This window comes from Gobius niger (genome assembly GCF_951799975.1).
Source record: "Gobius niger genome assembly, chromosome: 1".
In the NCBI taxonomy this organism is placed as follows: domain Eukaryota; kingdom Metazoa; phylum Chordata; class Actinopteri; order Gobiiformes; family Gobiidae; genus Gobius; species Gobius niger.
Genome location: NC_136852.1, coordinates 43,491,058 through 43,512,368, shown reverse-complemented (window position 1 = coordinate 43,512,368; position 21,311 = coordinate 43,491,058). Strand labels below are relative to the sequence as shown.

Below are 21,311 nucleotides of genomic sequence, written 5' to 3'. Positions count from 1 at the left end.
ACAAAAAGCTGATTCAAAGAAGCTGATTCTGAAACAAAGCACCCCTTCACCCATCCAGTATCAATTAGCGTAAAAAAAAATCTTCCATTGTTTTGTGCAGACACTCATTGTTCTCATCCAAGCTCCAAAACTTCTGTCACGTCATCCCATGGCGTATACTGAAATCGCAGTCTCGATTTAATTCACATTTATTGTCTAGCCCTGATCCTGGGAGCTATGTTGTCGGGGGCTTCGTGTCCCTGGTAGGGTGTCCCATGGCAAACAGGTCCTAGGTGACGGGTCAGACAATGAGCGTCTTACAAGAGACCAACAGGCCCGGTTAGAGTCATGAGGCCGGCCTTCCATGAGCCACAAGGGGCGGATGCAATGCGATTTCTGCCCCCACGAATCGGAAACGAAAAAGTGGAAGAAAATGGATGGATGGATGGATGGATGGATGGATGGATGGATGGATGGATGGATGGATGGATGGATGGATGGATGGATGGATGGATGGACGGACGGATGGATGGATGGCTAGCCCTGGCTTTGTATAAGCAATTAGTACATGGAAGGTGTAAGACCTGTCGTGCTTTAGACCTGGCGTCGCCCTGGTAAACCATTAGTCAGATGAAACAAGTTCAGGTTTAGATCTACTCTAGTTGTCAGTGACAACTTTATACTGTATCTAAAGCACATTTACTACTTAAGGAGCCTAAAGTGCTTCAACAACAAAATCCCCAGCAACGCTCAACAATAAAAGACAATCCTTGAGTGAAAATGTGAATCTTCTCAGCTCAGTTATTGTTAAAAGCCCTTGAGAAAAGGTGCGCCTTAAATAGTGATTTAAAAATCTGAAGCGGCTCTGCAGCTTTGACATGCGGAGGCAAACTGTTCCAACTCTTCAGCTTTTGTCTTTGGAATGTCAAAGAGTGGCCGAGAGGAAGACCTCATGGTTCTATTTGGAACATTCGCACACGACAAATCACACAAACATGAAGGAGTCGGAGCATTTAGACGCGTAAAACAATGAGCAAATAGTTCAAAACGAGTGCAATGAATCCAGGACTGCAGTAATGTGACAGAAAACATTTTGTACCGACTTGTGCCACACACTTTTAGGTGATTTGTACTTCATTCACTCCACTAAATGGCAACGTGTTGTTTTGTTTTGACCGATTGCACATGTTTTTGCTGGTAGAAGAAACCGGAGGAAACCTACGCAGACACATGCTGTGTGAGCATGCAAACTCACACAGAAAGGCAGAGAGAAGTCTTTTTTGTTTGTCAAGGTCACTTATATTATAATGATGATTATTATTCAAAATGCAGCATTAAATAAAGTCGCTTTACAATTTTATGAGTTATTCACTCCCCAAATTCAATGATACATTTTTTTCTTCATACAAAGAATCTATTTATTTTACAGCTTCACTTTCCAGTACTCCTTCCTTTGCCTCGTGGCCCAGGCCTTACCACGCGTCATGCCTCTGTATTGTAAGTGTGTATGGCGTTCCTTGGACCAATTGATGTGTCGGTAATCCCCGGTAATCGATTTCTGCTCAGATGGAGTTGCTGTTGTTGCGAGTGTGACATCCCCTTTTTTTTCGCACCAGTCTTCCCCATGCAAGCACAGGAGAGCACAGGTACAGCTCACGCTGTTCATTTGGAGTTAAATGTATTTGATTTCGCAGTGGGTAGATATTAGGGATGCCACATTTCAAGGCGCCGCATGCGGGGATCGCTTTTCGCCTCGCGTGGAAGCAACAGGTAGTTTTCTATTAAGCGCTTAAATACAGCAGTTGTTAAAAGAGTGTGGAAAGGCAGCAGGTGGAGCATTTCACTGCAGGGAGTAAAGCGCTGTCGGCACATTTACCACCAGTGCCCATTAGAAACCCAAATATACGACAGGGGAGCGTGTACGGTAAGTAGGAGTGGGTTTGCTTGTGTTTTGTCTGTGGAGTCAGCCCTCACCTAGGAGGGTTCATCAGAACAATTGTAGAAGAGATTTGCAAATATGATCGACTGGACTGGGTTTCACTTCACAGCAAATGCTCCAGTGTTAATTTGACAGGATAGAATAGAATAGAAAAACGTTTAGTCTACCATGCACAATGACGGTAGAAATGTGCCTTTGGCTTTCTCACACATTCAATACATTTGCCCAGCAATGTAATAAAAATACAAAATACATAAAAGTCTATTATGAAATCAGCTCATTGCAGACACAGCAGCAGCAGATTCACTTCATCAAAAGAAAAGGAACAGCATTACAACTTATTCAGCTCCTTGATGGCAAAGGGCACAAAAGAGTTCCTGTACACATTTTTCTTGGCACAAGGAAGTCTGTATCTGTGCCGTGATGGAAGGAGCTCAAGGTGATGGGACGATGGATGGCTATCGTCATCTGTGATCTTATGACAGACACGATGTACTGTAATGGCTGAGATAAATTGGTTTGTTGTTGGCCTGTGATTTTACTGCCCTGTTTAACAACTCTGCCAGGTTTAGCTTTGTTTTTGACACTTAAATGACCAAACCAAGAGATTATGTTAACTATATGCACACTCTCAATTAAGCACTGATAAACCCTTAAGATGTGATGATTGACTTCAAAACCTCTCAGCTGACGCAACAGGTAAAGCCTTTCCCGTGCTTTCTTATAAACAGTCCACATGTTTGTTAAATGTGAAAGAGTTGTCCAAAATTGTTCCTAAATACTTCAGACTTGTACTGGATATGAGAATTAAATACTGAAACTGAATTTGTTTTGTGTCTCAAGTATTGGAGGAATGAAAAGTCTTAAAATGACAAAAATCTAGTCTGTTTGTCCCGGTTCCTCTGAGTCATGGTGGACCATGACAGATGTGGACAGGACTGTGGAAGATACTAGTTACTATAGTAACTGTGGTGAAGAAATGAACCTCATGAGCTTCTTCTGTAACATCTGGCCACATCAGTCCTGTTGCACCACGACTCAGAGGAACTGGGACAAACATGACTCTACAGCAGATACAAATTACACTTTTTTGTTTGATTAAGTTGATCTATATAATATAGAAGTATATAAAGAGTTTCACTTCTTCTTAAACTTGTTATTAACAAACACTTAATTCTTCCAGCAGGAGTCTGAAGTTCTGTCTAAAGCAGAATGCATGACTTCATCTGTCGCTCTGTGACAGACTGAAGAGCAATGAGGCCTCAGCCTTTTTACTGAAATCAAAGAACACATTGTATTTAGTATGGTGTTACTCACGGTGTCTGACCTGAGTTTAACACTGAAGAGTGTCATTCACATTCACACTGAGAAGGTGTGAACTATATAAACACCAGACAGTGTCAAATTAACCCTGGAGCATTTGCAGTGTTTAAAAGGTCTTTCTCGCTCTTGTTGTCAGAATGTAACACAAGCTCGAGGTTTATTTCACTCGTAAGAGCAGTGGCCAAAATTATGCTGGTTGAAATGTAGTTGTTGAAATGTGAAAACATGTAACTAACATGACTTAAATAAAATAAAAAACAAAATGACTACACAGTTTCACCAATTATTAAGGTGAGACAGCAGTCAGTGTTGAGATTTTTTAATTTATGTATTTATTTTTCTAGCTCTACCGTCTTAGTTTTAATGTCAGAGTAAGAAAAAGACCAAACTCACCCGTGTTTTAAAGTGATAGTTTGTATGTTTTACAAATTTGATAAATTGTGTATAATTGACCATCTATGTCTGAAAATTTGACGTAACGGATGTAGTATTAAATGATACTTTTTTTTAAATCCCTTTGCTGATTTCTGCAACTAATCAGAATCCCGGGTGCCATCACTTTGACCAATGAGACAAACTTTCCCTGTGAACCGACCTGTTACTTTTGAAAGTCTGTTCTTGCTCTACTCAGGAGAGGCTTTCTCGTCCAATCAGGAGAACTTGATTTGTTTTTTGTTGCTTTATTTGTCACTATACATGAACTGTATAACGCAATGTGTCCCCTGAGTCGCTGGAGTCGCTTACACCCTTGCACTTAACAATATTTTGAACTTTTTATTCTAAGGATAATTGACTTTCTAATTCTAAGGCAACACGTGCAATACATTTATATCAATGTACAGCAAATGGATGTCTCTTAATTCTCTCCCCTTAAGTCCCATTGACTTCATAAAGGTGCTCACTCCCTTGAACCAAGTAGTCCATTAAAGAGACAGATTGCTTCTCAGCCGTGTATGAATCTCTCCAATGTGAGATTAATAGCCTTATAAGATCGACGGCTATACGTCAGTACTTGATTAAGCTGAACTCTGTGACGTGAGAGTTTGATTTTCACATTAACTCTGACAAGGTGAAGCTTCTCACAACTTGAAATGAATAATGGCAGGTAAAAGGCAGGACCGTGAAGCTACACTCCTGTACGTTCACTTCCAAAGAAAAAATAAATAAAAATGTGATGAAAAATGTACGACAATGCAATGAAAACTGAACAAAAAACCCACAGAAGAGCAACATAAAAGTGACAAACATGCATTGACTAAAGACAAAATCTTCAAAAAAGTGCAGTGACAACACAGCGACAAAAACAAAAAAGACCTGTTTAGATAGTTGTTGTCGGTTTTCGCTTTCAAATGAGGCGTGACAATGGCCTATCGGCTGTAAGGTCCTGTCAAGAAACTCATAGAATTTGGTAAAGCTGAACTGGAGAAAAGGCGGGGGTTAAAAGGGTTAAACATAACACAACTTTCATAAAGCTGAATTCTCCTTCTAATAGGGCAGGAAAGTCTCGGCCCAGAATCACTTCCGGTTCATTGCTCGGATACAAACAAACAACCAGCTGTTCGAAGAGGCGGCTTAATTGAAAGGTGGAAAAATGCTCTGCTTTTTTTTTGGGCTGTAATCACCAAAGTTTACGATCCGCATGCTCCTTTTTTAGGTTTCCCAAAGACCAACTGAAGCAGTGGGAAAAGCTATGCAGGTTTGATAAAACATTTTGTCAGATTTTACAGACGGTTAACTCGCAACGCTAACCTGTAAATAGTTGTATTTTATTTATTTATTTGAGAGATAATGAAGGAACAATGCATATTAATGAACATCTAACAAATATAACATATTTCTATTTACAATGTATGAACTTACATTTACACGATCATACTAGCTTGAACACGGCCCTGCACCTTTCTCATCTCCTCGTCATATTGAAACTTCAGAACATGGCCAGAGTTCACAGCTAGTTCCGACCGCTCGCTCAATTTTTTCGTCCCAGAGACAAAATTTGTCCAAAACAACACAGAAAAAGCCATCAAAGAAGAAGAAGTGGGCGATCTCAGTACAGTACAACCGGCGCGTGTTGTTTGTTTGTATCTGCGGGCAAAAATCTTGCACTTCCGCTTTCCAGCCCTATAAGGGCAAGGTAACATTCATCTTCGAAGTAGGGGTCGGAGGTGAATTTTGTGATTTATGATTGAGAACAGTGCATTGTAGTTAAATTAAGCTAGACAGCAAAATATAGTATCCTAACTAACATTACTCACTTTCTCCAGTTCAGCTTTACTCAAATCTAAAAGCTTCCCGACTGGAGTGTACAGCCTACAGACCAGTGTTACGCCTCATCTGAAAGACCTACAAAACGGATCTTTTGACACTTTTTTCCCAAGAAGATTTTAGATTTGGGTGAAGTCGAACTGGATGAAATGTGCTCGGTTAAGACATTGAGCGCCGCGCTGTTTTGGGGATTTAGCTGATATTTGTAGCACCACAGCGTATTCTATATCATAGCTATGGACACACGCTATGGCTCGTTTGAAAGATGAGACTCTAAGCTCTCCGTAGGTGAAAGCGCTTTAATTCTACGTGCCTCAGTTCCTGTGAAGTCCAAAGTTAAACAGAGGCTAGTTTGGATAAAAATCACTCATTTTTTTTCTAGCGTTTAAACAGCCTGGTTCTCGGATTGAAGACTTTAACAGGATGCTTCTCAGCCGTCCTTGGACCAATTTTGACCATTTAAAAACTCAGAGAAACGTGAAAATCTCAACTGTGTTCGATCTTTCCATGGGAAGCCGCTCTGCTTTGTCAAACGCGCTCTTTCATCTCTGCCGTGATACATATTTCAGTGTTTAACTATCAAATTCGATTCTTATGCTGCTGTATGTAAAGTCTCTGCCTGTAGAGAAGAAACCTTCCACTGTGTTAGCTCCCTGTGTGTTTAGCCCTAGTTTTGCAAACTCAGCCTCACTAAGAGTTGATAAAAGTGAGTGGGCTGAGGAGCAGTGGAACAGTTTGGTGAAAGTAAAGCCAGTCTTCCACCCACGTGACCGACTTCAAAGGAGAATCCGCTCCTTCGTTAAGTTTACACATCACCAATGAGCCGTAAACCGTCTGCACACTTGTCAACCCCAGTGCTGGCCTTCTCCTCGGCAAAGAAAAGCTAGAACATCTGCTTCCACGGTGACACAACACAGGCGGGTTCCCGTGAGGCCCCGGTCAGTCCCCTTTCTCTTTTCGAGCGCTCGTGTTTGCCTCCGCGCTGCCTGTGGCTGTTTGGTCTTTCCCAGGGAGTAATGCGCGTCACCTGCCCGCCGAGCCTCACGCTCCGCTGGGCTCGCTCACCGCTCCGGTTTCTCTCTGGATCTCTGCCATTTCACCCAAATCCACGCGTTTTATCTGTGTCAGTGAGCAGAAGAACGACTAAATATTTATGCAAAATAAGCGGATGAAACCTGGCTGGATTTCTCAGATGACTTCAGCGGGGTTTTTGGGTTTCGTGTTTGTTCGTGCCCACGGGGGTCTCATCGAGCTTCAATGAGTGAGGCTTGAAAGCGTTAAAGCGGGATGTCATGCAAAATCCACCGTTCTGAGCTTTTTGTGCCGTTCGCGTATCTGTATCGTGCCGCATTCATGAAGGTTTGAGTTTTCCTGTTTGCGTGTTGGTTGTTTCTTCTTGTACTTTGATTAGTGTTTCCTCGATTGAGTCGTGGAAAAGATGGGACCCAATTGTGTCCGCCGAATTTTCATAGCCCAAAAACCATCGCCCGACCTGTTCTGTTCTCTCAAACCGCATTCCTTTCAACGCCGTCAATTTGCTAGCATGCCGTTTAAAAGCACTATTCGCAATTCGGGATTAGAATGACCTAGGGACCTCAGGTAAAAGCAAAAAAATGACTGACGTCCTCGGGTGATTCCAGTCCCGTGCAAATTGACACATCGGAGTTTGGAAAGTTTGTAACCAGCGTAATAAAGTCTAAATAAGGGCAACATCAATTCAAAACGGATTCTTAACAGTGTATGTATGTCCGTGTTTAAGCTGTAGTGATAATGTCATGCACCAAATGGAGGAGGAGCATCAGAGCGAACAGATTAAAAGAGAAAAGAAACTGCTGTTTTATGAGAGGCAAAATCCCAGAAACATGACGGTGATGTCCTTCATCGTAGCGTGTTTAAGAAATGGCTTTTCTCGCTAAAGCAAAGCTTATATACAAACCTGATAGATACTACCTTGGTAGTCATTGTATATAAGATATCACTACTTTACTATTTAATTGTTTTTTGTTTATTTTCTCACATTTTCTGTCTATTTGCCCACCCTGAGTGTTTCTAAGAACTTCATCCTCACTGCTGTTAGACTGTGCAATAAGACTGTAAAGACACATGTGCAATAACCCCCTTGCAAAACTACGTGCAATAATCTATGTATCAGCTGCACTTTATTCCCTGTACCAGCATCACTTATTGACAACCTGCACGAGGACTGTAACTTTACACCCCGATATTCTACTTATATAATCTGTCCTCATTTTTATCCCATTTTTATTTATTATTTCCTTATTGTTATAACTCCGCCCCCTAAGATTTTTGCCTTACTTATTGTACAAAAGAGTCCTCGTTTTTTCTACTATTTAACTGTTTGCACATTTCCTGTCTGTGTTTGCTCACTCTGAGTGATCTTATTGAACGCCGATTGTAACAAGTGAATTTCTCCGTTGTGAGATCAATATCTCACAATATCTTATATTATCTTAGCGCTCACAAAACAAATGAATAGAAGTCTTGTTGTTGTCATTCAGTGTCATCCATCCACCATTTCCGGGGGGAAAAAAAGAGTCAGTAAAAAAAATTACTAACATAGCCGATACCGCGTGAATGCCCATATAAATCACAGACGTCTAAAAAAGCTAAAAAGTGGCTACTTCAAGAGCATTAAGTTATTCGAGAGCTACCAGTTAAAAACAAATCCTAAAGACTTAAAGGAACAGGCCACCGCTTTTCCATACTGAGATATGTTCTTAGCTGAGTTTAGACGAGTTGATGCGTGCAATGTTCTTGGTTGTCACCAAAAAGACCAAAGATGTTGGTGACCCCTGTATTAGGGTTATAAGGAAGTTTTACTATATGGCATAAATACGGTCATTTTTACTTAGAGAACATTTTTATTACATTTTACAATTTGCCTGATAAACACAATTTACTCAGTTCATAGCATCCGTATGCAAGAACTAGACCTCTGTAAAAAACAGCAATATTTGCTCATATGCCTCAGGAAACTGGACGGTTTCAGCAATTGTTCAGATCGGTTGTAATATGACCTGGACACATGGACTGCTCAGTAAGTGCTACTGCAACTATATATACCTTAACATTTAAAAACAAACAAAGTGCTACAAGGTAAAGACAATCAACTCTGTACACTTCGAACTTAATAATAATAATAATGCATCGGTTTTATAATAGCGCTTTTCTGGACACTCAAAGACGCTTTACATTGCACTATTCATTCACTCCATACTCGGTGGTGGTAAGCTACTATTGTAGCCACAGCTGCCCTGGGGTAGACTGACGGAAGCGAGGCAACCAGTCTGCGCCATCGGCCCCTCCGACCACCACCAACCACTCACTCACTCACTACATTCACTAGGCTTCGTGGTGTTCCCAAACGGTCTCCCATCCAAGTACCGACCAGGCCCTTCCCTGCTTAGCTTCCAAGGTCTGATGGGATTGGGCAGAGCAAAGGCGGTATGGCCAACTTGTCCAACAGATGACTTTTGCACATGGAGCTCGTGTGTAGGCATGTCAGCTATTCCAGAGACTGTTATAGAGACGGCCTCCCTCTCCGGGGCCGTGACACTGCAGCTCTGGTAAAGAGGAGGCGATGGAGAGGCTGAGGTGGAAACGATGGAAAGAGTGCACGCATGAGAGGTGCTGGGGCGAAGATCGAAGGGAAAATGAAGGAGATGACTGGATTTGGAGAGCAAAAACAGGCAACAACCCAAAGAAATGGTAAAGCATTGCCTAGAAGTTCTACAAAAAATAGTCAAATGCCTGCTTCCGAGACTGACATTTCGATTCCTTCATCTCTCTTCCCGGACAGCCTTATCAAATGTCGCTGATGGCTCGTCCGACACGCAGCTTTTAGGATAATCTCTACCCCAGAAATCTCTCTCTCTCTCTCTCTCTCCCACTTCTGTCCCTCCTTTTGTTATCAGATGTTGAGGATCGATGTGCTTCCAGCCGCAGCCCTCCTCTCCTGTGCCCCCAGTGAACTGAAGGCTAATTACCTCCTCAATCCACTCCCTCCGAGCGCAGTGTTTCCTACTTTTTCCTCTTTTGAAGTGAGACCTCACGTTGGCTCGCTTCCACGGACGCTCTCTCGCTCTCTCTCTCCCTCCCCACGCCCGGCTGAGCGCTATAGGATTGTTCTGCTGGAGTTTGGCCCTGGCTTTGATTTCTGGCTAAGTGGCACAAGCGGAGTCTTTCAGCTCGAATGATGTCCCTGGAGCGGTGAGCGCTAAATATCAAACAAACACGGGAGTGAAGAAGAGAAAGAGAGAAAAGTGGATGTCCGGCTTTGCAGCTGCTTGGTAAAAATGGCCTGAAATGAAGCGGGCGCCGCCTTGGAGAGACTTTAGTGCCTCATAGGAAAGCATCCTTCAATGAATGCTTTAGGGCAGAGAGCAACGGCAGAGCAGGGATGGATTTTGAGATCTTAACCGGCCTGTTTTGCTTCATAAAAGTGTTTTCAGTCAAGCGAGAAATCTGAGGAAAACAATGGACTCAGACCTGACCTTTAGCAGCCACGTTGCGTCAATAACATCAGCAGCTTTTTCACCATCTAAAGAACTTTGCCAAGATCAAGAGACTTAGACAGACTGATCCGTACGTCTGTCTCCAGCAGGTTAGACGACTGTAACGGCTGCTCACTGCTGAACTGCTGCAGCACACACACAGAACGCTGCTGCTCGAGTCCTGACAACAACCAGGAAATAGGACCACATTGTTCCAGCGCTCAGGTGTCTGCACTGGCTTCCTGTCGCTCAGAGAATAGAATTTAGAACAGCTCTGCTTGTTACATTGATTGATGGAAAGGAAGCTGTTTTTGTATAGTGCTTTTCACATGACACAAGTCCAACAACGTGCTTCACACAGTAATGGAGATTTGTTCTACATTCACTGCTCACACAGAGGCGGTGAATGCGTATGGAGCGTCAGTTTACCCTGGGGTAGACTGACAGAAGCTGAGCACCACCGTTCATTCACGTGCACACATCATTGTACACTCACGCATTACATTCCCTAGGCTTCCTGGTGTTCCCAGACGGTCTCCCATCCAAGTCCCGCCAGGCCCTTCCCTGCTTAGCTTCCAAGGTCTGACGGGATTGGGCAGAGCAAAGGCGGTATGGCCACGTGGTACCCAGAGGAAACCTACACAGACAAGGGGAGAACATGCAAACTCCACACAGGCGGGAATTGAACCAGGGACCTTCTTGCTGTGAAGCACGATAAACACTTCATGTATTTAAAGGAACTAGATGGAAGTTGATGTTTTTATACTCGCTACTGGACATTAGGACATTGCTGGAGCAAGTAGGGGGAGGAAAAGACATATTTTTAACATTAAACTCCATCTAATCCCTTTAAGAAAGCACAACTATTACTTTTTTCAGAGTTGGTTACGTTCAGTCTTAATTTTTCTACAGCCTTGTTTTTGTTCTGATTTAGTTTTTAACTGATTCAAAAGATTGTATTGTCAATTCATATGAATCGAAATGTTGGTTTCTGTGAAGTCCTTGCTGTGGGGGCCTGTACCCAGGGGCGGATCTACACTGTAAACCCAAAAGTTAATTGCATTCAAATGGTTTAGCTATAATCACTTTTGGTAAATAATTTTCTTTGTAAAACTAAAATCATATAACTGTGGCAGACAGAACTCATTGGTATAAGCTTAATGCACTTAACCTATATTGTTTTGCATGTGATGCACTTAAATAAATACATTTAACATGGTCCTTTCAATTTTAAGTTCATTGTAAAATATAGTTTGAGTGCAATTTGTTATAAGAGAATAAGTTTTAAATTAAACACTCAAATAATAAGAGTAAATGATAGTATTACTAATTGTGTTAAGTTTAAAGCACTTTCATTATCTTTAAATTTTTATAGCCCCTCCCATATTTTTTACCCGGCACTGGAACTGAGGACACGTCTGGACTTGTTTGTCAGAAAATTTCAAGAAAACGTCGTTTTTGATGGTTTTTCCTGGGCTTGGACATTTTATTTTCAGTCTACAGTCAATAGAGAGTACTTTTCCTCAAATATCCACGCAAGCTGGTGAGTTACATTTTTGTATTTCAACTTTAAGCGAAAATGGTATTATGTTGCATTACGCAAATGCGCACGCTAATTCAATCTATTGAAAATGGTACACGGTGGCAGTGAATCTCCACACCACGCATGTTTCCATGCTGCTGCTGCTTTTGGCTGAGAAGTACACGAGGGCAACTTTTAGACATCAACATCACGCGGGCACATTGTGAGGTTACGAAGCTTGTGTAACGTGTGTCGCTCCAAACTCTTTTCTGCTCCCGACTGCACACGCATTTGCCTAAAGACACAATGCGGAGTTTTCGAACTACAAATTAGCTCTTAAAACAACCTTATTCATATGATTAATTTACCAAATTAACACAAATTCAATTGAATATTTTAGCTTCATTTTCCACTATGAATTTACCAACTGAACAAAAAAAAAAAAAAAAAAAGATTCGAAAACATAATACTGAAGAACTGAACTGCCTGCAAAGTGAATAGATTTGATTAGATGTTCACTATATTTTATAGATTTTTGATTATAATTGGTTATTTGTCTTTATTATTTTGGTCCAGACTATATCCTATTGTTTTAATGGAGGCTGATTTCACCAAAAGTGTTTTTATGCATAGTTGTATTTTTGAAAATAATAACTGGGCTTGTTCTAAAGGTCAACTTGGAATTCAACAGAATCACTGGAATAAACCTCATAGGAGAATTCTTTTCTGCTCTGGATGGTTTGCACCCTGGCCTGGAAGAGGTCTTCACCAGAAAGACAGGACGTGTGGGCCAACAACTGGCAGACCTTCGAAAACAAAAGAAGGTGAGTTGCCATCATATTTTAATCTTCTAATTGTACAGCATGTCCCATCCCATGATTTCAGAGTGGTAAATGTGTCTGTTTTAACTTGTTGCAGAGCATGGAGCCCACTGTCAACAGATGCTACGCCTTGAGGGGACTTCCAATTCTTCTTGGGGACAACACCTCCAAGTTCTTTACGAGCCAAGTAAGTATATTTGAATGTTGCAATTTTACCTCCATGTTCCAAAAACATACACAAATAGACCATGATTCATTAATTTTATTATTTGTATTCTTGATTTATACATGGGTATGTCTCTTGAGACTCTTAAGTCTCATTTGCAAGAGAGACCTGTTAACAGTTTTACAAAATTAATAAAACATACAATGTAGACAAACTCCTTCACATGGGTTTTAAAATGTTGAAGGGCTATAAGGCTGTCCACAGACTTAAGATATTATTGTTCACAAAATGAAATAATTGTTCATGTACACAGTGCATAATTTATAAAGAAACAGACAAAACAACAACAGACATACTGTAGACCGAGGACAATTAGCCTGGCTAACGCCAGACTAAAATCACAAGTGATATTTAGTCTGGGGACCACCAATTCATTTTCTCGTAGGAGAGGTGTGGTTTACGGGGCGCTACGAATGTCTACCATGCGTCTGCACGTAGCCACAGCCAATCGTATCATCGTATCCGATGATGTATGACGTACCCGTCATACATCCTGGCGTTTGCCAGGTTAGAGGACAATGGGATCTGCTGTTAAGAAATGTGATAGCTTTTTTTTTAAAACAAGCCTTCCTGCATCTGAGTGCCATGTACCTCTATCCTGAGTGTAGAGGGTTGAGCAGGGAGACCACCTCATATAGTAGTGATGTGGACATGGAGGGACAGACATGAGAAATAACCTTCTTCAATAAAATAATAATAATAAAATATATTTCTTATCTACATGATCTGGCAACCTCCCAATTTTGTCTTGCGACCCCCAGGTTGAGAACCGCTGTTCTAGTACCCATGCAGCGCTTTTCCAAAATTGTTCTATGTGATGAAGTTCATGTGCTTCGGCCCATACTTTTGAATTTTTAAGTATTTGCTAAATAAAAGATCAAGAAATTAAGACTTAATGTCAACTTGAAAAACTATAATACTTTTAAGTGACATTTAAGCCCTTCAATTTGTTACAATTCCTTTAATGACTCCGAAATCGGGGGATCATTGGTCATTCTCTAGGTAAAGAGAACTATATTGAAAAAGTGGGACAGGGAACAAAGGTGTATATGGTTATGCAGTGCACCCGAAAAAGATACAGGTGGTCAGCTTAGGGGTGAGGTATAGTGGAAGGGGTTTTGTAGAGACATGTTTTATAGTGAGGGAAAGGAGAACGTATGTAAGTACAACAGGAGAGGTGAACAGGAGTGGACCAGAGGAGAAAAGTGAACCAGTGGACAGTGGTTGACGAAGTTCTCAATCATCTTTATGAAAGAATGCACAACAGGTGAATCCTCCTGCCAGGTTATTCTGACCATTAGCCTGGCCAGACATCTGGAGATGAGTCCCCATGCACTGCATGTAGCTGGCCTCTCCTCTTGATGGGTTGCCCCAGCAGCATTGAAGGATTGGTCAAATGCAGAGGACAAACGTCATTTTACAGTTGTATAATGACAATAAACCTTACAAATTCTCAAAATGTGTCTTAGTTTTTAAATTTGAAAATATAACTTGTACTTAAATTTAAAAACATATATATTTGTAGAAATACAAACTGTAGAAATATTTTGGTCTTGTGTTACTCTCCACCAACAGGTTAACTCACTGATTCTTCTTTTCCCCTCTGTAGAATGCTGCTGATGGTGACCTTGAAATCCCCATAGGAATCATCTTCAATGGTGAAAACGGAGGTCCAGAGCAAGAACTCAACCCTTCCCAAGTGGGGATCCTTCTGGAGGGCAATGTGGTCATGGATTCCGTCTGCAGTCTTCCTTTGGCAATGGGTCTCCTGTTTGGACTGACTTATGCACTCCACTTGGAGTACTCAAAGTGCATGAAGAACACATTCCTGTTCATCCAGCAGATTATGCTGAATCTGGGACAAAACAATCCTCCTCCAAAACTCCAAAGGCTGAAAAATGAGCTTGCTATGTGTGCATAGATACATTGAATGTTCACTCTTCATTCAGCAGCTTCATCTCAAGTTCAGGAAGTCATTATTGTATTTGTTTTTATTGTCTTTTGATTTTGGTGGATGGCAAAACCAGGGCTTAATTTGATTGTCCAGCTGGGGCCATTCCTTATTCCCTATTTTTTTTCAGATGGGTAAAAAAGTTCAAATTATTGTGAAAAGAGGTTTAACTGTTACAACCTGTTACCAGTGTGTCGCAACAAAGTTCTCTGTTACTACTGATGTACAGTTTTAGCTGTTTAAAAGGATTTTTAGAAAGAAAATATTTTATTGGAAGTCCAATGTCGTTTGTGAAAACATAGCAATTACTGTCAAATAATGCCAAAAGTGCTTGTTGAAAAGTGGCTTGGAACTACTAAAATGTAGTGTTTGTTTCTGAAAGGAATGTTTTCTTAGAATCACTGTGTGAAAATTGGAGTACTGTTCATAGGAAAACAAAATTGTTACAAATAAAAATTTGTAATGTAATTGCCAACAGTGCTAAAAATAAAAATTACTAGAAGTATTAAGTGTGTTTGACTTGACATGTTAAGTTAACTGTAATTAAACATATGAGCTTTAGAGTAGCACTACGCAAACTAGTGAGTTTTCTAATATCGGCACTACTTAAACAATTGAGTTTTCTACTAGTACTTCCCTTAATAAGTTAAGTTTATTATACATAAACAAATTAGTTTTGAAATGTTGAATACTTAAACACATTAGCTGGCTATGACTCAACATAGTAATTTGTGACATTTTTTACTTTTGAGTTTACTCTACTAAATCAGTTATTTTTTGGTTTTGGGTCAATTACTCAAACCATTTGATGGGAATCGGTTTCCTCAAACGATTTAAGTGTATTGAACTTATCCGGGTTTACAGTGTAGAAAAAAAATCACAGGGTGGCAAGCAGGGTCAGGGATAATTTCTGGGGTGGCACAACACATTTTACATTGTCGAATGTTTATACCGGGGGTATGCAAGTTTTGATTGATTGCAAGGCATTTTATTCCGTTTAGATGCAGGTGGAATCTACCAAAATAATAGTATAATAATATAAGTAGGGGGCTTCCAACTGAAATTTTAACATTTGTAAAAGGGAAAAAATCATCATCATCTTGGGAGCCACAGGAGTTGGCACTTGGCTCCTTATTTAGCTCTAAAGTTGATATAATTCTTTGTCCTGTCAATCAAGTACCAACTGAGAGTGAGCCTCTGTAACCACCAAGTATCTTCGAGAGCAGATGTGATACGTCACACTGGTTACACAGACCAAAAAAATATTAAAGGGGGGGTATTATGCAAAATCGACTTTTTCAAGCTTTACATCATGTTATTATGTCATTCCCTCATTAAAAACATGCCTGAAGTGTTGCCTTGGCACATTCACGTATTTTGGAGTAATCTGTAAAAACTCTGATGGCAGCCATTTTAGGGATAGGTTTGCCTGAGTCCTCCTAGGAACGCCCCCACCTCCTGGAGACGCCTCCGAGCTTTCGTCACCAGCCGAGTAACCAACCACTGCTCCTCAGCAGAACCCCCTCCCCACTGATGCCACAGACAGCGTGTGGAGGGGGCGTGTCGGAAAGGGTCAGAGGTTCTTAAAGAGACAGAGGCCTATTTCAAGACATTCACTACAGCCATTTTGAGAGAGCAATTTTATACAAGGCAGTTATTCTAATTTACTGCATTTACAGACCAACAGAAGGTTTCGTTATCATTGTAGTGTGATATAGACTGGTGCTCTGTGATTGAAAGAAGCACAATACCCCCTCTTTAAATGAATCAGGCTTGAATCAGACGATCTGGATTGCAACTTGTCTTTGAAACAATGCATTTATAAAGTGCCAGGTTGATGACTACACTAGAATTTAGACATTTTCAGACAAGGACAAAAACTGGCTGAAATCAGTGAGGTGGCAGCTGGGGCTGGCAAGACCCTCTAGACCCCTCTAGATCCGCCCCTGCCTATGCCTCACAATTTTTGCCTGGCCTGCCATGACATTGCCGCTTTCTGTTCAAAAGAAGAACCATCTGGGCGGGATATCTATCATTTCACGGTTTTACCCGCAACGGTCCAATCTGGAGACGGAAGCCGCCACCTGTCACCACCACGCACTCTTCCAAATATGGCGGCGCAGCGATTGATACACTGTTTTCTTCTGCTCTTTCATCTGTTTTAAATCATATGGAAAATAGAAAATCCCTAAAACCGGAGCAAGAAACAGCGTTCGAAGTCCTGGTGAAAAAGGAGGTTTTTGAAAACCTTGTTACCGCGAAGTATCCAGCGTTGCTCTAATGTAGTTTGGTCAGGCCAGGCGATAATCTCTTTTTGTAGGGTGATATTCCTTTTGCCCCATAAAAGGATTTTGTAAAAGTAGTCATTTGTGGTAAATATGTGTCTGATGTAAATCTTTAACAAACCGATCCAACCCGTTCCACGCTCCAGGCCTGGCCCTTCTGCGAAACTCGAAAACGCTCAGACTGAACTGGGAGCAGATAATGTGGTGATTCTTCATCGCCGTCTCATTAGGACACGATGGTCATTACCCCGTGTTTATAAATCACGCTTACAGCGGCTCGGCTCTGTCCGCGCTGAGAGGGGAGCCCTGCATATGCTTTCCATTACATTAATAATACAAGCCGGGGTTAGCGCTCAGAGATGATGTAAATAAACATAAGGCTCGCACGCGTTCATCAGGAGTTAGTCAGGTTCTGGTCAAGCCTATGCACTGGGGAAAACAATGGCCTTATGCACACGCCGGTGCTCAAGCTAACTATCCACGTAACTGAAGCCCGCGCTGTTGGGGAAGCATTCACAAACAAACCCCAAGGTCATGGCAACATCAAAATGCAAGATTTCCTCAGTTCTGTTGATCAAGGTGGGGAACTGCAAGGGAATAGGGAAACTTTCAAAAATTAGGGATATCAATTTGAAGCTTTTGCAGTAGATTACTGACATAAGTATGAGGAAAAAATGTATTGCAAGTTTACTGTCATTTTATGTTTTCATATAAAAAATAAGCCCAACATTTCCCACACTTTCGGCAATGAAAACTGAATAATGAATTGAGCCAGGTTTCAATATGCGGTATGATTTTTAGATCAGATGTGCTTGTTAAGTTAAAAAAAAAAGGGAAAATATTTGTGGCTGTGCGTAATCATTTGCGCCATTCATCGCAACACGTGGAATAGTCCAGCAGATAAGTAGAAAATGACTTAAAGGGATGTTTCAGGATTTTTGACATGGGGCCTCATTTTCTAGTTATCCAGAGTGTTGCTGATTTCTGGAGATATTTTTGTTGTTGTAATTCATGCAGTTCTTATATTTGAAGAGTTATGTGGCGCTAGGCTAGTGCTAGGCTAGCGCATGTCTATGGTATCAGCTAGCCTGCATTAAAAACAGTCTGACCCGCTCCACAGAGCACCTGAGGCAAATCACTTATAACACCAGACTAACCATATAAATGTCTGTGTCGATAGAATAATTTTTTGGAATAAAACTGACCTTGCATCACATGAATGATCGCATTTTAAGGGACTATTTTCTAGCAGATCACTCCGCCGCTGCCTAGCTTATATGACCACAAAGCTGATGCTGCTCAAATATAAGTTATTTAAATGCAAAATGGTTAATGTTACTCTATCGACACAGACATTTATATGGTTAGTCTGGTGTTATGAGTGATTTGCCTCAGTGCACTGTGGGTCAGACTGTTTTTAGTGCAGGCTAGCTCAAAAATCCTGAAATATCCCTTTAAGTTTGTGAAACAAGCATGAAATTTGGTCCAAGTGTTCACTAAAACACTCTCTATCAAAAAAGCTGAGTGTCCACGAAAAGATTCCAAGATTAAAAGCAGTCTGATAGAACTAGGTTCAGTTATCCTCCACCTCGCCCGATCATTCATCCAGTGCCATTTAAGTCCCCTGTGATCTGTGCACCATCCGGGTAAGTACATGAGCAAGTCATATATAGTCCCTCAGCTCAGCTTTCCCGCACTGGCACACCCTGTCATGCCTCATTGATATGTGGCTATTAGACAGCGTTTGGGACACTAAACTACAACTAGTACTAGTACTAGTCTACTATTCTACAGAAAGTAAAGCTCGGTACAGCATTAAAGCTGAGCTACACAACAGTAAAGTCACCAGTGTGCTCTGGTTGTGCAGTGAGATTCACTCTATTAAAAAGTATAAAGTAAATATACATATATGTAACTATACATGTATTTAACCACTACCTGAATTGTGCAGAGACATGTGTAGCTTGATAGTGTCAGACAGTCATGGCAAGAATGACTATTACTTTTAATAAACAGACTTTTTTTTCTGTGCCGATTGAATCCTGAAACAGATTTTAAGGTTTTAAGATAAGATGAGATATCCTTTATTGTCTGTCCCTGAAGGTGACAGACAATTCGTCTTTGACAGGCTCAAAAACATGCACACACACGTCCATAAAAGCCCAAGGCACATTTAAAATCAACATAACAATAATGAACAACAGGACTATTGTTTGTGACCGTTCATAGTGGTGATTGGATTTGGAACAAATGACTTCTTATATATGTTTGTGCGGGCCTGGGGGACTTTAAAGTGCCATATTGGATTCCATCTCTGTTTCTAGTCTGCTCTATGAAATATTAAACACAAATCACCTTTCACCTTTGCTTGTTGACTCTCCCTTCAGTCTGTGAAGCCAAAGCAAATGCATAAACAAATGATCGGCGGCCGGCAAAACCGATGATTAAAAACTGAATTGAAATTTTGAGTGGACACCCAGTCATTTTCCAAAAATGGCTAAAGGTCAGCACACGCTACACAACTTTTATACCTGATTTTGCTTTCATTTCCAGTCTTCTCGAGTCGTGGCTAGTCGAATTCGCGCAGATTCATGTTGCGTTGTGTGTGGGGGGTCACGACTGGACTGGCGTTGGAATCGTGTAATACGGCAGAAAGACGCAGTTATGTGTGAAACACCAGACGTTCTATAATCGCGTTAAATCCAGTTGACCCCCCCCATTCTTTATTAAACCTTTATCTACTGCACTGGAAACAGTTCTCAACCGTTTATGACGGCGCGTGAAGCCACTTCCCCCGAATCGTCAAATTTGTGGCATTGGTGACTCGTCGTCGTTATGTGTAAACCTACCTCAGAGAATAGAATTTAAAACCACTCTGCTTGTGTACAAGTCTTTTCATGGTTTAGCACCAAAGTCCATCATGTTACATGTTACAGCCGTATGAACCATCTCGGGCCCTGAGAACTTCAGGGAGGGGTCTCCTGGTGGTTCCCAGAGTCAATAATAAACACGGTGAGGCTGTGTTTCAGTTTCATGCAGCTAAAATCTGGAACAGTCTTCATGAAGATGTGAGACAGGCCTAAACTCTGACAATGTTCAAATCCAGGCTGAAAACAGTTCTTTTTACCGATGCATATGACTGAAAGTATTTTTATCTGCACTCTTGCTTTTTACTGTAATTGATAAATTTTATGTTGATGTTTTTATTGATTCTATTTGTTTTCTTGTATTTATGCAACTGTGAAGCACTTTCAATTGCCTTGTGTATGAATTGTGCTCTACAAATAAACTTGCCTTGCCTTGCCTTGCCTCAAGAAGAGCTGCAAAGTGACTTAACATGTGGCACATTTCCTCTGAACAACCTGTGGGGTGTCGTGGCGATCGGTTTTGCAGAGGAAAAGCGTGTGTTGAAAGGAAAGCATTGAGGTGAATCTCCTCCTTAACTGTGTAATGTTGTTAAATAGTGTAAAGCAGAGAGGAGAACAGCACAATTACAAGCTGCATTAAACCTCCAAGTGGCTGCACAGGAGGACACCATCCGAATCATCACCTCCAAAAATCATAGCCTGGGCGGAGCAACTGCTAAAGGCTACAGTGGCTTTTATTTTCCAAAGGATACCTAACCATCTGCAAATACGTAATTTCCATGGATGAAAAGGGTTTTTAATTTGGGTTTGTAAACTCCACAAATGTACTGATGTATTCTCTGTTTCTGTCTTTGTTTGCCCAGAGTCGGAAACACGCCAACAAAGTGCGCCTGTACTACATGCTCCATCCGGTGGACGGAGGCTGCCCCGCCAAGAAACTACGAACAGACAATGTGAGTTCAACGATAATGTGCAGCTTTGCATCGATCTTTGACATGTCAGGGCTTCGTTTGTTGTTGTCTCGGTGTGGTCCAAATTCAGCCCTGGATCAGAGTCGGCTGAGCTAAAGCGTTTTGTTCTGGCTCAGACCTGTTTTAGCTCAGGGTTAAAGGAGTTCACTCATTTATTTAGTAAAAGTCCAGCGTTCACACTAATAATGCTCAGTCCTGATCAAGTCTATCGCTTTTCTCTGGTAGGGGGTGATGCAAAATTGACTTTTTTTTTCGGAGCATTTTATGTTGTTTTCTCATCAAAACCATACCTGAGGTTATGATTCGCCGATTGCTGAGGAACTGCTGAGAACTTAGATTATTTCTGTTCTGTTCAGCCAATAGCCCCGTGGTTAAGGCTTCTGGTTTGAAATTAGTCTCACCACCCTCAGCACAATGGGTTTGAGTACCGTTTTTCCCGACCTTGACCCCCTTTGCTGTCCTGTTAAAGCAGAACTCATGCCCGTAGAGGCCATAAGCGCCACTGCAGGTGTCGTAGCATTTTGCGTTTTTTTTTACTCATTAATTGTCCGTGAGAGTGAATACTACGCTGACAGAAAAGACAAAGGGAGAGAGGGATATTGTACATCCAATTACACAATGGAGATTTTTTTTTTTCACTAAAACTTG

At 41.3% G+C, this 21,311-nt stretch overlaps 1 protein-coding gene across 1 annotated transcript in view; it reads left to right on the top strand.

Annotated features, from left to right (window-relative positions):
* The window catches only part of LOC306972284 (zinc finger matrin-type protein 4-like), a 278,469-nt gene that overhangs the window by 92,912 nt on the left and 164,246 nt on the right, over window positions 1–21,311 (top strand). The window contains exon 3 of the mRNA XM_079568843.1: window positions 20,556–20,645. Within this exon, the coding sequence (XP_079424969.1) occupies window positions 20,556–20,645 (90 nt within the window). The remainder of the gene's footprint in view (window positions 1–20,555; window positions 20,646–21,311) is intronic.